Source organism: Phacochoerus africanus, chromosome 10 (assembly GCF_016906955.1).
Source record: "Phacochoerus africanus isolate WHEZ1 chromosome 10, ROS_Pafr_v1, whole genome shotgun sequence".
NCBI classification, from domain to species: domain Eukaryota; kingdom Metazoa; phylum Chordata; class Mammalia; order Artiodactyla; family Suidae; genus Phacochoerus; species Phacochoerus africanus.
In genome coordinates this window covers 66591797-66609431 of record NC_062553.1, presented here as the reverse complement: position 1 = coordinate 66609431, position 17635 = coordinate 66591797, and the positions used below count along the sequence as shown (strand labels likewise).

The 17635-nt window shown below is 36.1% G+C and overlaps 1 protein-coding gene across 1 annotated transcript; it reads left to right on the top strand.

Moving 5' to 3' along the window:
* The first annotated feature begins 1089 nt into the window (after positions 1 to 1089).
* SULT1B1 (sulfotransferase family 1B member 1) lies at positions 1090 to 14849 on the top strand. The gene is made up of 7 exons (XM_047798955.1): positions 1090 to 1360; positions 1639 to 1767; positions 5561 to 5658; positions 7675 to 7801; positions 8411 to 8505; positions 11793 to 11973; positions 14651 to 14849. Exons 1-7 carry the CDS (start codon positions 1213 to 1215, stop codon positions 14761 to 14763), a joined length of 891 nt encoding a protein of 296 aa, XP_047654911.1. The 5' UTR covers positions 1090 to 1212; the 3' UTR covers positions 14764 to 14849.
* The last annotated feature ends 2786 nt before the right edge of the window (positions 14850 to 17635 follow it).

The window sequence follows — 17635 nt, the reverse complement described above, 5'->3', positions numbered from 1 at the left end:
GTTTTTCCTAATCAATAGTTTACAGATCAATTTAAGCATATGAATTGAAGTAGCAGCTAGCTTTTATATTAGTAATTTTGTCTATAGCTCTCATTATACAAGTTGCCCTGTAAAAGCTTAATAAATGAAATCACTGTTTAAAGCACCTTCAAGGAACCTGGAATCATCCAATTACTTATGAAGTATTTGCGTGATAAAAATATATGTATCAATCAATCTGCCAATCAGAGGTTGGCAGTTTTTGATATTTAGTTGTGGCTATTTTACTAGAGGTAATATAAGTCTAAGATAGTATGTAATTTAGATTGTTATTAATTCGAACTTTATTCATCTGGTTGTGTACGTTAATATTATAATCACCCCCAAAATAATCTTCTACGGTTGAAAATTTTAATGTCTGAGAAAAAAATGCATTGGATGGGATTAACATTAGATTACACATTGCAAAAGAAAAAGTTAGTGAACACAAAGGAATATCACAGATATTATCCAAAAATGAAAATCAAAGAGAGAAAAAGTGATTTAAAAAAAATGAATAGAACATGTGAGCTGTGTACAACTTTATGTGGCCCAAAGTCTCTTAAGAAAGAGAGAGACAGGAAAAAAAGTATTTGAAGAAATAAGGACTGTAAAGCCATAATTCTCAGAATAAACTTGAAGCACAGCACACACACAAACCCATGACTGTAAACACACCAAGAAACTTTATAATTTAATTGCTTGAAACTGGTGATAAAGAAGAATATCTTAGAAGCAGACAGAGAAAACAAATGCACTTATAAACCGAAGAACCAAGGAGAAAGACAATAGGCTTCTATATGAAAAAAAAATTGAGGTACAACTGAAGTGTATGGATAAGTGATAGATTTATTTTGCTTTAGATTCAGATATTTTTTAGCATTTTTCTGTGAAATGTGATTTTTTTAAATTCAGAGTAAGATGCACTGTTGCATTTCCTTCTCAAGCTTTTGCTAAAGACCTTTGTTCTGCTTGTCACTGAGCCAACCTGCTGCTCCTGCAATCTCCAGCTAAACACCCATAAAAATGCCCTTTGTATTTGTGCTCAGTGTGTTAAAGGCCAGGTTTCCTCTGTGTCAATCTGCACGGTCTTAATAGCATTAGTTACTCAGTTTCTGGTTTTTGTCCTCTTTTTCTCCTCCGTGATTTGATTTATGAATATTCTATGAAGTATTTGTATAATCTGGAACAAAAATGATTTCCCCAAAAGACGTCCTGAGAAAAGATCTGAGGACAGTCAGTGGCTGTCTCATCACCTATGCTTTTGCAGACAACTGGGAAAAGGTTGAACATTTCCAAAGCAGGCCAGATGACATCGTGATAGCCACCTACCCCAAATCAGGTGAGTTTTGTGGCATGATAAATATGGATCTGATTTCAGCTTTTGTTTCCTGAAAACACCTTCTCTACAAAATCATTAATATTCTAAATAAAACTACTATTCCTAATAGTCAGTCTAGTCCTTTACTTTGAGTATATTAAAATGGGCATTTGGGGCATAGAAAGGGAAACTGCAGAATTAAGTTCTTAAGAGAATGTATTAAGATGGCAGTCTTCAACGGGTTTTTCCTTCAGTTTCAGATGAAATGTATTTTTAAAAAACATTGGTTTTTGCCACAGGTACCACTTGGATAAGTGAAATTTTGGACATGATTCTAAACGATGGAGATATTGAAAAGTGTAAGCGAGATTTTATAACTGTTAAAGTTCCGATGTTGGAAATGGCTGTGCCTGGACTAAGAATTTCAGGTAATTTAAAATCACCTAGGAATTATAATATTGTAATATTATTTACAGAGCTTATTGTATTGAGATTTTTATTCAAAGAAAACAGAGTAGATTTGATAACAGAAAATGGAAATTTGCCACCAGAACAATAAAATCATACAGAGAAACTAGTTTAGTCCACAGCATGCGTATCTAGGTAAGATAACCAAAAATAAAAAGAATTTTGTTGTAGAACACAACCAAAATTTTCACTGATAACAAAAAATATTTCTTGTCTTTTACTGAATTTTGTTGTGTAGAATTGGTAGGTTAGAGCAATAATTTCTTAAAACATTGCTGTAATTAAATAAATAAGTAAAGAGATCCCAATGCATCTTAAAAAACAAAATTTATTATTGATACAATTCATTTTTTCATTCCATAGATGTTTATTGAATGCTTCTAAAGAATTAGGTACTGTGCTATGGGCTTGATATAAAATGATTGGTAAATTAGATGCTCTGGTCCCAAGGAACTTAGAATAACATTGTGACATTAAATAAGTAAATAAACTAATAGTATATGACCTTTACTACTCTAACATATCCAAGAACAGGACTCTATGAAAGAGAACAACAGGAGAGTTACAGTGGATGGAATATTTAGTGATATCAGTGCTGAATGGAGACCTGAAACTTTGCACAGAGTTAGAGAAAGCATATTTCAGGAAGGTGAAGTTGTAGGTGGGAGGATCCAGAAGAAAAGACCAAGACAACGTGTAGTCCAGGGACTAAAGAAACAACTGCCACCACTCATAACAACAGCAATTAAAGAAGGGAAAAGTGAAATGCAAAACAATTGGAGACCCCACAGGAACGGATCATGCAGGGCTTGCAATTCTGAAGAAATGCTCAGTGAGCTAAGAGAGAATCAGTGGAGTCTGGTGTTCTGTAATCAAGTGGGAAGGGTTCAAAAATGAGGCCTGGCTCTCCAATGTTGAAAGAAACCTGGGATAAGAAGATGGTAGTATGGTGGGGAATGTGTCTATCAATTTAAAGAGCACCCTCCATATTCTCTGCTCCACTGGAGCAGTTACAACCACAGGCAGAAAAGCACCAACTGCAGGGGTACCATTTCTTCTGCGTAGTTGCCTGCAGTCAGAGAGCAAATGCTAAAGCTTGTAACTAAACATTTATTCTGGGACAAGCAACCAAAATGAGTGCAAGGGCGAGTTAAGACTCCAGAACCATAGAAAAGCATGAAATGAAAGAATGATAAAGTCAAAGTTTGCAGAGACAAGGGAATCAGAGGTTACCAATGAGAGATGGATTTTGGGGGTGGGGAGTGAGGTTAGGTAGCATCACCAGGGAGTAAGTAGGTGAGGTTCATAAGGTAAAGGAAAGTAAACCAGCTCTCAGGTTTACTCTGGAGCCTGAATGTGAATACTCATGATGACATTACGTGTTCCCAGCAGCCACATTTGTGCACGTAAATGGTTCATTGCAAAGCAATCACAAGACAGAAAAGGCTGAGAAATCTTTCAGTGAATTCAAGAGAGGGAAGAATAAGAAGAGACAGTGAAAATTTTATAAAAGAAACAGACGTGAAATTTCATGATATGGGTATTGGGAAAGAGTGAGTTGTGGAAGATTATGATCTTTCATTTCTATAGTCTGGGTAAAGTGGCTGCAAGCTACTATGTCAGTAGAAACATAAGGAAATACCTGGCAGAATTTTACAGGTGCATCCTTAATGGCTCTAGATAAAATCTTGGATACCCAATTAAATTTGAAAATCAGATAAATACCTCTTTTATTTAGTATATCTCAAATATTTCAGGGGAGATACTTTTAATATTAGGTATCTGTTATTTATCGGAAGTTCAAATTTATCTGGGATTCTTGCATGACTATTTATTAAGTCTTCTAATCCTTCTGCATTGATATTAAGGGCTTCTTCTGCTCCTTCTCTTTCCTCTTTTAAATTGCTGCAACTACAGCATATGGCCAGGTATTGAATCCAAGCTGCAGCTGTGACTTACGCCAGAGCTGCAGCAACCCCAGTTCTTTTAACCCACTGTGCTGGAACAGGGATCAACCCAAGCCACTGCAGTCAGATTCTTAACCCACTGTGCCTCAGCAGGAATTCCAAAGGGTTGTTTTGATACAATCATGTGCTATGTACTGTTCTCTACAGAGAATTCATTGGTGAACAAGACAGGTTATGTGCCAACTCATATGGAATCTCCATTCCAGTGTTTGTGTGGGAATGAGGATGGGGAAGAGGCATAGAAACTAACAGTAAACAAATAAATAAACTATGAGACAAAAATAAATGCTATATAGAACATTTTTAATGGACATTTTATTAGAAATTGAATGGCTTTTTAGCACATGTAATTAATTTTTTATAAGCAGTTGAAGCATGGTATTGCTTTGAATGAGTGAGTTAGATACCATTTGGGGCAGGTGCATCTTGGGATGCAAAAGATGGGAAGGTAATTTAAGATTAATAGATAATCTAAGGAGTTCCTGTCATGGCTCAGTGATAAGGAACCTGACTAGCATCCATGAGGACACGGGTTTGATCCCTGGCCTCGCTCAGTGGGTTGAAGATCCAGCATTGCCATGAGCTGTGGTGTAGGTCGCAGATGCGGCTTGGATCCCATGTTGCTGTGGCTCTGGCATAGGCCGGCAGCTAAAGCTCCCCCCAGCCTGGGAACCTTCATATGCTGCAGGTATGGCCCTAAAAGGACAAAAAGACAAAAAAAAGAAAAAAAAAAGATAATCTAGAGATTAGACTGAACATAAGTAATATTGTGGAAAAAAAAAAGCCTAGGACTTTAAGATTTATTAGATGTGAAACCCGCAGGAGAAGACAACAATTGAGATTTTAGGGATTGACAACTCTATAAGAGATGGCATCATTAACAGATATATCTGGGATATTATAAATGCTACTAAATCTATTAAAAGAATTACCAATTAAAAGGGTTAACGCAGCTCTTCCTAGTCTATGTTAGAAATTCCCTGTGTGTACCTTTACCGTAAAAGTGCCTTCGGACTAATTCATCTGACAATGAACTCCAGGCCCCTAGCATCCTCCTCACCCTGAATGTAGAAAATAAATGGATACTTTATGTCTCAGGAAAGTTCAATATATCCTTGTCCAAAGACTTAGTTTGAAACCAAGTTCTACCATGTATTAGTTTGACTTTGGAGACTTCAGCTAATATCTAAAAATCGCACATTTTCAGAGTTCCCTTTGTGGTGCAGCAGAAATGAATCCGACTAGGAACCATGAGATTGCAGGTTCGATACCTGGCCTCGCTCAGTGGGTTAAGGATCCAGCATTGTCCTAGTTGTGGTGTAGGTCGCAGATGCGGCTCAGATCCCACGTTGCCGTGGCTGTGGTGTAGGCTGGCAGCTATAGCTCTGATTCTGCCCCTAGCATGGGAACCTCCATATGCCATGGGTGTGGCCCTAAAAAGCAAAAAATAAAAAATAAAAATTAAAAAATTAAAAAATTAAAATTGTATATTTTCATTTAATTAGAATATAGTTTGCATAAATAGAATATATGTAAACTGAAAAGGAAATAATGAAAATGTAGATACAACATCTGATGCTCTACAAAGAAATCATGTCTACTACAATAACTGATGCAAGAAAATAGTGTAAGAATTACTAGTTGCCAATATCTCTTTGACATACAGAAAAATATTTATAATATTGCATAGGTAATTATATACTGCTCAAAAATATCTTGAAAAAAATTAAGACATACAGTCTCCTTGGAGATTTAGTATCTCTATAACCAAACTAAATTTCCCCAGGTATAGAACAATTAGAGAAGAATCCATCACCCCGGCTTGTGAAGACACATCTACCAGTTGATCTCCTTCCGAAGTCTTTCTTGGAAAACAACTGCAAGGTACACTCTAAACTGCAAGTCGCTTGTTTTTGTTTTTTCCTTTTTTTAGAGCCACACCCACAGCACATGGAAGTTCCCAGGGTAGGGATCAAATCAGAGCTGCAGCTGCTGGCCTACACCACAGCCACAGCAACATGGGATCCTACACCAAGTTTAATTCACCCTGGATTCCTAACCCACTGAGCAAGGCCATTGATCAAACACTCATCCTCATGCATGTGAGTCAGGTTCGTTACAGCTGAGCCATGACGGAAACTCTGTAAGTCAGCTTTTTAATGTGACCCTTATCCCTTTCTCAATCACATAGTAAGTAAAGTTAATTGCTCAACTGTTTTGTTTATTGATTACCAGGAGAATGAGCCATATAAGGAAGCATTTCAATTAAAAATATATATCTTTTAGCCTAAACCTACATACTTAAGTTTTCCAAAGCTTTGTGGCAACATGATTCTTAGCACAATATTGCTGAGGTAATTCCCCAGCTGTCCCTAGATAGTCTAACCTTCTCTGAAAACTCAATATAAGGATGTCAGTTCCTGTTTAATTGCTTGGTAAAATTCTCCAGTGAGACATTTGATCTTGGAGATTTGCTTTGGGGAAAACTTTTAAATTTGATTTTCATTTTTTTCAATAATTGTGAAACCATTCAGACAATTTGACTTTTGCTAGTTCGTCATAGATGAATGAGGAATGCTAAGTTGTTGGAGTTTTGTAAGGAAAAGTTGTTAATATTTCCTTTTTATTCTTTCCTTCTTTTTCCTTCTGATTCTTGTCTGATTCTTGTACATTTTTTCATTTCAAATATCATTTTTGAAAAAGTAACATTTACTTTTTACAGAAAGTTTATTAATTTTTAAAGCTACCTAAGAAAGAGATTTCCCTTCTATCCTTTGCCCCCCCCCCCCCGCAAATCCATAGACGCCTCTTCATCAGTATCTTTCACTTCTCACCAAAGTGATACAATTGTTGCAAGTGATGAACCTACATAGACACATCATTATATTCCAAAATCCCAAATTTACATCAGGATTCACGGTTGGTTTTGTACGTTCCATGGATTTGGACAAATGTATGATGACAGGTATTACCTTTATGGTATCATACAGTGCAGTTTCACTGCCCTACAAATCCTCTGTGCCCTCCTATTCATCCTTTTCTCATCCCAACAACTCTGGCAACCACTGATCTCTTTATTGCCTCCGTAGTTTTGCCTTTTGCAGAATGTCATATAGATTCCTATAGTATGTAGTTTTTTCAGATTGTATTCTTTCACTTAGTAATATGAATTTAATATTCTTCCATGTCTTTTCATGGCTCATTTCTTTTTAGTGATGAATAATATTCCATTCTCTGGAGCTACCGCAGTTTACCCACTGAAGGACATTTTGGTTGCTCCTAAGTTTGGCAGTTATGAATAGAACTGCTGTAAAGATTCATTTGCATGTTTTGTGTGAACTTTATTTTTCTGTTCCTTTGGGTAAGTACTAAGTAGTGCGATTTCTGGATCATAGGGTAAGAGTATGTTTAGTTTTGTAAGAAACTACTAAATTGTCTTACAAAGTGGCTATACAACTTTGCATTCCCATTAGCAATGAATAAGTGTTCCTACTGGTCCACACCCTCACCAGGACTTAGTGCTGTCAGTATTCTGGATTGTGGCCATTCTAAAAAGTGTGGAGTGGTGTTTCATTGTCATTTTAATTTGCATTTCCCTTAATGACATACAATGCTTTGCATACTCATTATTATTTAAATAACTGCAACATTTTTTGTTATATCACTTTTTTTCCTTGATATTAGTAATTTGTGTCTTCTCTATTTATTTTGTCCCTCATGCTAGATGTTTATCCATGTTGTTGATTTGTTAAAAGATAGCTTTTTGATTCATTAATTTTCTTAATATTTTCCTGTTTTTAATTTCATGGATTTAAAATCTGTTGTTTTACATGCCTATATGTTACTTTTTTTCTTAAATAAAATATCATGCATTTGATTTTCTTCATCCTCCCCCTGCAGATCATTTACTTGGCTCGAAATGCCAAAGATGTTGCTGTCTCTTTTTACCATTTTGACTTAATGAATAATTTGCAACCTCTTCCAGGAACCTGGGAAGAATATCTAGAGAAATTCTTGGCTGGAAATGGTAGGATGGCCTTGTCTTAAAATTAATAATTAGTATGTAATTATTTTTCATTATACTATTAACCATTACAAATTTTCATTTCAAAATAGTTACTTTTCCAAATCAGTAACAAGTACATTAAATACCATTTAAAATGAAATCAAATTCATCTAATATTTTACTATGACATTCAATTTATAAACCTGATTTTAAACACTGGCTTAAAGAAAATATTCTCGAATCTCTTTTCAGTTGCCAAAAATCCGTTCTCTGTTCTTATTCACAATAGAAACTGTTTAACTTGTCCAGATCATTAGTTAGATCAGTTATACATATATTTGTAGTACTTAAATAAATTGTTGGTACAAGTACTTCATAAAAAAGAAGTTTTCTTCTCTGTGAGTCTAAGGGTAACCTATTGGAGGTCGGTGTATTTTCATTTGAAATGCTTCTTTTGTACTTAATATTTTTAAAAACCTGATGGTAAATGGCTGATTATATGTAATTGTTTAAATTGGTTTCATAGTCTCAGTTCCCTTGATTACTAAATTCCACAAAATGCACAATTTGACTTATTGTTTACAGACAAATCTTTAATTTAATGAATGTTTATGGTTTCTCTGGTTTTAGTGGCTTATGGTTCCTGGTTTAATCATGTTAAAAGCTGGTGGAAGAAAAAGGAAGAACACCCAATACTTTTCTTACTCTATGAAGATGTGAAAAAGGTAAAATTGTAGAAATGCCTTCTAGATAATTCTTCAACTACATCCTGGAGTAAAAGGATTAATATAGTTTTTCAACTGAATCTATGGAGTGAGAAGAAAATGATTCTTTGCCTGCTTTCCATGCCTATTTACCCAAATCTTGCTAAGGTCATTATTTAATTTTTAATTGTGAAATCAATGGCATTTCTATTCCTCATCCTCTTTAACCATCATGTTTCTTCTGAGCACCTTTTCATTTTTAATTTCTCTCCTATATTTAATGAGTTTTCCACACTATCATGATTTTCCTGTGAATTGCCATCATTTAGTCATTTTTCTTTTGAGCTCTGCTATATTTTGGTGATCATATCCATGCCCACTGTTGCCAAAGCTATTTATGTGCTAAAGATCCACCAAAAGCATCGTTTCAACTTCCACCCTGAACTCAAACACACACTTTTATTAAAATGACCCTCAAATTTAACATGTTTAAAACTAAACTCACTTTGCTTCTCTCTCTCTAACAAGTAATCCTTTTCTTTATTCTTTCTTTTAGTTAATGATGTCTGGTTGTTCATTCAGTGTTCAAGGCTTGATAGTAAATTGTCCTTATTGGCTTTCATGTGGTGAACATGGTTCCACTATATCCTGAACTCCCTGTTTGTTGGTTCACTTGTTCTACTTACTATATCTTTCAAATGGGTCCCTCTCTTTTACATTCTTGCTTCCTCATTCTTAGTTCAAGGACTTATAAGCATTCTGCTAGTCCCCTGTATGAACTAGTATTAGTTCAAATACTACTACAAAGTCTCAGCCTATTTTACTTAAATTAGCCAAATACACACACACATACACAGACACACACACCTGGGAAATAAGTGGAAACCAAGCTCATTTAGTTTTGAAAGCCTGGCCATGCAAATGAGGATACTTTGTGGACTTTCAGATTCTTGATGGGAGGCACAATATCCATCTTTGTTGTCATTATACCCTCAGTACCTAATATAGCACCCTCCACATAAACAGGGGCCCATGATCACTTGTTATATGAATAAGTGACTGCTTGAATGAATGAGTGAGCAGTAACATTTTAGGAGGACAGCAATACTACTTTGCATAACAGAAACCTTATCTATGTAAAATCACCCTAGCTCCAAGTACTTCTGGGAAATTCTCAGGGTATTTCTCCTATCTTATCAATGTGTCCTTTGAATTTTTCTGCTCTGCCCAGGCTCCTTCCCTCCATACACTTGTTTGCAGCACAGAGAGAGAATCTGTGGTCCAAGCATTATCATTGTTATTTTATGACACTTTGTTGGCAATACAATATACAGTTGTAAAATTAAAGTGGTTTCATGAAACCACTTTTAAAAAGTGGTGATAGCCCTTGAGTATTTGATTAATGAGAATCAAGTTGTAAATTCTTCCTAAGAGAGAAAATTGTCATTCTGCACCAAGTATCTATTTTTATTTCCTGGACACTTAAGTAACTCTTAATAGTTTTATGAAAAGAGTAATTTTAGTTTCCATATGTAGTCCTTTTCTCATAGGATGAAAAAATACATTTCCTAGGATGGGCTGGTATTCAAATTCTGAGTCAGGCATCATGTGGCTCCCCACATGACACTCTCTTGTGTCGAACATTTCTCTTTTTATTTAGTGAAAAGGCTTCATTCAAATAAACTCATTCAAATTAATTTACAGTCTGGCAATATCGACTCTATAAGAATATCCAGCTATTTTTGAATCCCATGCAAGCCTGCTGCATACATCAAACTTAAAAGACAATATTTTTCTATCATATTGTCACTTATAGACAATGTTATGGAAATCTTTTTAATATAAAAACAACAATAGAACAAATTATAACTACATATCAAGAACAAAATTCAGAGAGAAGTCCAGTAATGTAGATCAGGTTTACCAAGTATCTGCATAAATTCTCAAATTACCAGTTAATGAGATGAAAGAGAAAGAAAGCAGAGGAAGATTCAATAGGAGAAAGCACCCTTAGCTTTAACTTTTACTGTTCCCTAAAACTAACAGCATCATTGATACTTTGGCAGTGACCAGATTATTCTTCAAAAACTTTAGATACTGAACAGAAGTTGATTTTTATTTGCCTGGCCATCTGTGTGTCTTTTTAGTATCACTACTAATTTTTTTTTTTTTTTGGCTTTTCTCCATCATCATTTCCAACCTTTCACTCTTTTTCAGGCCTGACACTCCTTTAGTGGCCACTTCAGTCTCCCCTCCTGGAAGTCCAATATATAAAATATCACCAGAATACAAGAAACAGTTACAGGGAACTCCCTACCAAGACATAAACATATATTCACCTCCCCCCACCAGTCATAGACACAGACACAGACAGAGTTAATCAGAAACATTATTAAACGCTATTGCTTCCCTACTGCATAAAAAATACTGTACAAATCCTTCATCAGGGCATCCGAGGATATTCTCAGGTTTACCCTAATTCATCTTTTCTGATTCATAACCCATCTTACTCCTATAAACAACTCAAGTCTAATTCTAGTCACTTTACTTTTTTTCTCTCTTGAATACACTGTGAGACCCTAAACCTCCAAAAGTTTTAACTCTTTTCTCTACTGGAAATTCACTCTCCAACAGTGTTGGAGACAGTGCATCCTGATAAATTCTGACTTTTTCTACACTCAGCTTAGATGTTACCCTTTCAAAATATTTCTAGACATATCTATGAAGATTTTAGCTTAGATTCCTAAAAAGTTATAAATATTAAGATTATATCCTTAGAGTCTGAAAAAATGATCTCTGTCTCAGATTTTTTTACCCTCAATGACTAATGAATAATTTAGGTCTTGATATATTCTGCACCTTCATTGGAGTTTATTTTTAATAAATTATGTCAAGCAATGTTTCATCAGTATTTATACTTTAAGGAAAACACACCTAAAGTTGTCCTTGAATTTATTTTTGTTTTTGAGTATTATTACTAGAAATGAGAAAGCAATTTTGGTTAAGAACAGAAAAATAAAGTCAGGAAGAATAAAGCTACTGGATCCTTAAACCTTTCACAGTTCAAATCTGATTACAAATTGAGCTTAAAATAACTGCTATAATTTTTTTCTCTAAAGGCTATTATTATTTAGCCCAAGGTTTATTCTTTGCACTTTGAAAATAAACTAAAAATATAAGGTTTAGATTTAAAATTTTTCATTCTATTTTTTCTATACATAAATTATTTTTTCATTTTAATGATTAGTTTTTTATGTCAATGATTTATTGTTTACTATTTTCTTGGGTATGTCTCTACTCACTGATAGAATCCAAAGCAAGAAATTAAGAAGATGGTTAGATTTCTAGAGAAGAACCTGAATGATGAAATCTTGGATAAGATCATCTACCATACTTCATTTGAAATGATGAAGGACAACCCTCTGGTGAATTATACACATCTACCCAGCACAGTGATGGATCACAGCAAATCCCCTTTCATGCGCAAAGGTGAATATTTTGCTGAGTTTAATTTTTCTTTTTGGTTTCTTATGAACTACTCTGAAATGAGGATTAGCTTTGCAATCTCTATCAAGTTACTTATCCAGTTTTGGCATCAATTTCCTTTCCTTTTCTTTTTCTTTTCTTTTTTTTTTTTTTTGGGCCACACCTACAGCAAATGGAGGTTCCCAGGCTAGGGGTCAAATCAGAGCCGCAGCCACTGGCCTAGCCCACAGTCACAGCAATGCCAGATCCAAGCTGCATCTGCAACCCACACCACAGCTCACGGCAATGCCAGATCCTTAACCCACTGAGCGAGACCAGGGATCAAACCTGTATCCTCATGGATGCTAGTTAGATTCATTTCCAATGAGCCACAGCAGGAACTCCAGCATCACTTTCTTCATCCGTAAAATAAGCTCACTAAAAATACTTACCACAAAACAGTTACTGAATTAGATTGGAAATTATCAAAGGAAATAATGCATGTAAATATGTTATCAGAATACCGTGGTGCTTGAAACATTTCTCCTCCTATTTACTACTCTTCTAAAAGTGATTTTGTCAGTTCTGCTGAGTTATTCTAAACTTTTTATTCCTGAATCTTAAATCTTTGTTTAAACTGGCATAGGCCTCCTTCTTCTCCCCAGTAATAATTAAATGTCATTTAATACAGTACCATCTACTTTAAAGACACCATAGCTTTAGAAAGCATTGATAATGTGTTAAGAAGGACTCACCAAGAGACAGGACATTTTTTTATCCTATGGGAAATTTTTGCTGCTTAAAAATACTGTCTGAATTATAAAAAACATGGAATCTAAATTTAACTTAGAAAGAGGACAACAGAGAAACATAGCACTCACATTCAAAATACAGTTTTACTTCTGTTGAGGCAAATACTGTACATTGTGATTGATTGTATGTGGTTTCTGTCCAAAAGTGTTATTAATGCTAAATATAATACGTTTAGCAAATTACTAACTTAAATTTAAGAAATTATCCACCTAGTAATGCCACCTTCAGTTTCCAGTATTCTTTATTGAATTGGAGAGAAAGAGATGAACTTTCAGTTGGGAAGTGAACACAAGCCTAAGAATATACTTGGCGTAGGAACATGTGCACCAAAACCCTCAATTTTGAATGAGTTATATGATTACAGATTTTTCTAACATATTTTTCTATTACCTTAGTATAGTCCTAGTGTTTTCAGTTTTTTTTTTTTTCAAAAACACTACCCTTAACTTTTCAAAAATAATCTCTAACAGAAGAGGGCAAGGGAAAATTTTCATTTTTTTTTCAATGTAAAAATTTTTTTTCTTTTTATAGCCACACCTACCTGCAGCATATGTAAATTCCTGGGTTAGGGCCTGAATGCGAGCTGCAGGCCTACACCATAGCCATAGCAACACCGAATCTGAGCTGCATCTATCACCTATACCACAGCTTGTGGCAGATCCTTAACCCACTGAGTGAGGCCAGGGATTGAACTTGGATCATCACAGAGACTATGTCAAGTTCTTAACCCTCTGAGTCAGTGGGAATTCCAAAAATTTTCATTTTAAATGGCACATTACAAATTTAAACAAAGAAGACTCACACACGCATGTGCACTCGCACACACACACACACACACACACACACATTTTTCTGGTGGAAGAATTAGAGACAAAAAATCTCTTTCATTGAGGCAAAGTCTCATTATGCCAGGTCATTGAATATAAATTCCAGGGGAATTTTATCCCCAGTTATATGAAAATTGATACCATCAGATGATATCCCATTAGGGTATAGAGACAAGCTCAATCTGGAGTCCATGTTTTCTCCAAAGTCAAGGGCAAAGAGTACACAAGAGAGACAGACTTTACATCTCCTCTGGGGTGGTGAAGAACGTATCCTTTGTGGTCAGATTAATCTGGGATTTATCCAGGCTGTGCCACTCTCTGAATCCTTGACTTTACATTCATTATTAAATCCACCAGTGTTTTGGTTACATCACTGACAAAGCAGAGAAAGTAACAACACCTATGTCATAAGTTTCGAGGGAGGATTACTGTAAAGATATATGAGCATTTACTATTTTTTTTTGATCAAAAATTTTTAATGGTGTGACCATTAAAAAAAATTATTCAGGGATGTTATATATTTAAGTGTACTACTATTCTTTTCCTCCAAAATTAAAATAAGATATAAGTTTAGTGAATTCAGGGCACACAAGTATCTTCAAAATATGATAACATCCTTGTTTATTATTTCTGGAAAATAATATTTATCAGCTTTCTTTTTCATGGCTTGATTGTGTTCATGACCAGTCCTTTTTATAGTTTCCAAAAGTAACTCATGAAATAAAAAAAATATCCTTGGCCACTGATCCAGTGACCAGGGGTAACCCGATGACCCAGGACAATTAGAAACACTAAAAGAATCTATTTCAGGAAACTTGTGCAGCTCATAAATTTAAGCCAGCAAATTAACCCTTCTCAGCATGTATCTGTAAAAGACGGACTCTGTTTAGTTACAGATGGGAGTAATTACCAATAAAGAAGAAATGTCTTTTTAAAGTATGCACATATAAGGAAAGTCTTTCTATAAACTCTTTCCATCTTTTCTTTTTGTATAACTTAGTTTTTCCTTTGCAATGGAAATATTTTATTCATTCATGTGTTTTCATATTTATAATTTTTAGGGACTGCAGGTGACTGGAAGAATTACTTCACAGTGGCCCAAAATGAGAAATTTGATGCTATCTATAAAAAGGAAATGTCTGAAATTGAACTTCAATTCTGCACAGAGATTTAACAACCTAAACTGAAAATGTGAAGAAAAGAAACCTGCCTGCATTTTGTTGAAACAGGGGCAGTTATGACTTGGACAATCAAATGGTTCTAAAAAAGAAAAAAATGTACTTTTAAAACTTCTAATTTTTAGTGTTGTTAATCAGGGTCTTCATTCACCCTGAGCTTCCAAATTCCCTAAAATTAGGACCAATTTTTACCTTTTGGTAGGCTATTCCTACCTTTTCCTAGACTTGTACTGACAAAAGAGAAAGTTCCCTACTTAATCTCTATACATTAAGGTTTAGAATTAAGTTCAATTTCCCATTAACATGGCCCCAGAAGGGCTGCTTTCACACTGGCACCACATTTCCTAGCTCTGCCCTAATTTCCCTTTTCTGAACACTTGACCCGGACACTCTGTTCCACTGCTGTCTTCTGGATTTCACTTTGTTCCCTGAGTCATAGCTCATTTTGCAGTGTCTCTCTTTGAATTATACGATTCATGTTCCAGATAATGTGGTTCAGATTTGGGGAATGTTGTTTCTATGCCTAATTTTTGTGTATCCCAAACTTCTGATTTCTGAGTATGTAATTGTCAAGTCTCCAGAGTGAAAGGTTTTCTTTATTCTCCCTAAGGCTCTTCTCTGGTAATAGGAGCTCTGCTCTGAGGCCCTGGTCTGAGGCCTGGAACCTATTTCCTATGGAGAGCTCTTTCAAAATTCAACAGCTTCTTCTGGATTCCTGAGAATTGCCTATTGCCATGACATGGTTACCATTTGGGAACTTCAGTTTCTTCATCTTGTGTCTGGACAGAAGTGGGTCCCTCAATAGCACATTCAGTACCTCAAATATGATCATAGCAACCCATAAAACCCTCCCAATCAAGTGCCCATGAGAGACTATCTAGGCTGAATCTCCACTACCTCTTCCAGACCCAATGTCCCTCCTGCCTACTCTTCCACACTCATGTCTATGGGCTGGGGGCCTTGATAGATGCTTCCTTGGAACGGAAGTCTTTCAGTAAGTGATTAAAAATTGTAAGGCAAACTTTTACAGAAAATGCCTCATTTAATAAGATTCATGAGCATTTTATTTTTAACTAAACTATAGTCGATTTACAATATTATATCAGCTTAAGGTGTACAACATAGTGAACCAAGCAGGGCCCTGTGGGGCTCCTGGGCATGGAAGCCTTTCTGTGTCCCCCAATTCTTATTTTTAGGAAATAATCCTCATTCAGCCTCCATGAACTTCCCTGAGTTCCAAAGGGCATGATCTAGCAGTTGCTAGTCAGGGAAGGGAGGGGATGCAGAGACCAGGGAGGAACAGTCAAGAGACAACAGTGCAGCCTTAGGGCAGGGTCCTGCTTCCTTCTCAAGTAATGTACATTAAAATACACACACACACACACACACACACACACACACACACACATATATATATATATATTTTATTTCTTCTGCAGAAATAAAACTCCAATGAATGAAAGATGTTATGAAGCATTCCTCATTCTAGGACCACCAGCACCAGTCCCAGGGCCACTAAATACTAACTTTGAAGAAGAATGCAAGCTTGCATCTAACCTGATCCTTATCTGTGGCTCTATTTTCTACTTGAAAACTATAAAATCACTTCCTATTCTTCCCTAAATGAGGGCACAGTCTTTAAGGCATTAGCCTGTTGTGGCATCGTTTGTTGGGCAAACAATAAAGCTATTTTTGTTCTTCTTAACCCAAAACTCTGTCTCTGTGTTTCTATTCAGCACCAGTGGACAGAGCCCAAGTTTTGGCAATAATGGTGTCAATTTATTAATAGACTGTACTCCATTTAAATATATTAAAAATATGGGAGTTCCCACTGTGGCTCAGTGGTAATGAACTCAACTAGCATTCATGAAGATGTTGGCTTGATCCCCGGCCTTGCTCAAGGGGCTAAGGATATGGTGTTGCCATGAGCTGTGGTATAGGTAGCAGACGTGCCTCAGATCCCGCATGCTGTGACTGTGATGTAGGCCGGCAGCTACAGCTCCATTTCAACCCCTAGCCTGGGAACTTTCATACCCTGGCCAGCTATCCACACAGTTACAATCTGCCCTCTCTGCCCTGTTTCAGCTTTAAGCAAGCATGTGCATGCTCCTTATGAATGGAGTCCAAGCTTGCCACAGTTCTGTTTGTCCCATCATTCCTTCAAGCAACCAGAGGGACTTGTCCTCCAATGTTGAACCCAAGGGCTGGGGCATCCAATCTGTTCCCTGAACCACTTACTCCCTAGGGAGGGTCTCTGCCCGTGTAATCTCCCTTTTTCTCTGAGTCACCTCCTAGGGGCATAGGTCTTGACATTATCTCTACTCTTCCCTTTTTATTTGATTCCATATAGATCTTTCTTACAATCTTGGTTATGCGATGATCTTTCTTACCAGACTCCTGTTAGTTTCAGTGAGAATTGTTTCACAGGTGGGTGTTTTTTTGTTGTTGCTGTTGTTTTGGCTGCCCCATGGCATACAGAGTTCCTAGGCCAGGGATCAGATCCATGCCACAGGCTGGGAACTAAACCACAGCTGCGGCAATGCCAGATTCTTAATCCATTGTGCCAGGCCAGGGTCTAACCCACATCCTAGCACTCCCAATATACTGCCAGTCCTGTTGTGCCACAGTAGGAGCTCCTGTAACTTATTTTTAATGTGTTCATGAGGGGAGATGAATTCCATATCCTCTTACTATGCCATCTTGATCTCTTCCTGTTTCAATTAGTTCTTAAATCCAGCTATAATTACACATTGATAAAAATCATACAGAATTCAGCATCATTTCTAGCCCTGTTTAATTTTTTATTGCTATAAGTGTCTGAAAAAAAGTGTAAATAAAATAATAGGACTTTTGTTTTCCAGTGTCACT

Coding starts and splice junctions, on each gene's coding strand:
- SULT1B1 (XM_047798955.1), top strand. CDS start 1,213: ATGATTTCCCCAAAAGACGTCCTGAGAAAAGATCTGAGGACAGTCAGT. Junction 1,361..1,638: donor AGCCACCTACCCCAAATCAG/GTGAGTTTTGTG, acceptor TTTTTGCCACAG/GTACCACTTGGATAAGTGAA. Junction 5,659..7,674: donor TCTTGGAAAACAACTGCAAG/GTACACTCTAAA, acceptor CTCCCCCTGCAG/ATCATTTACTTGGCTCGAAA.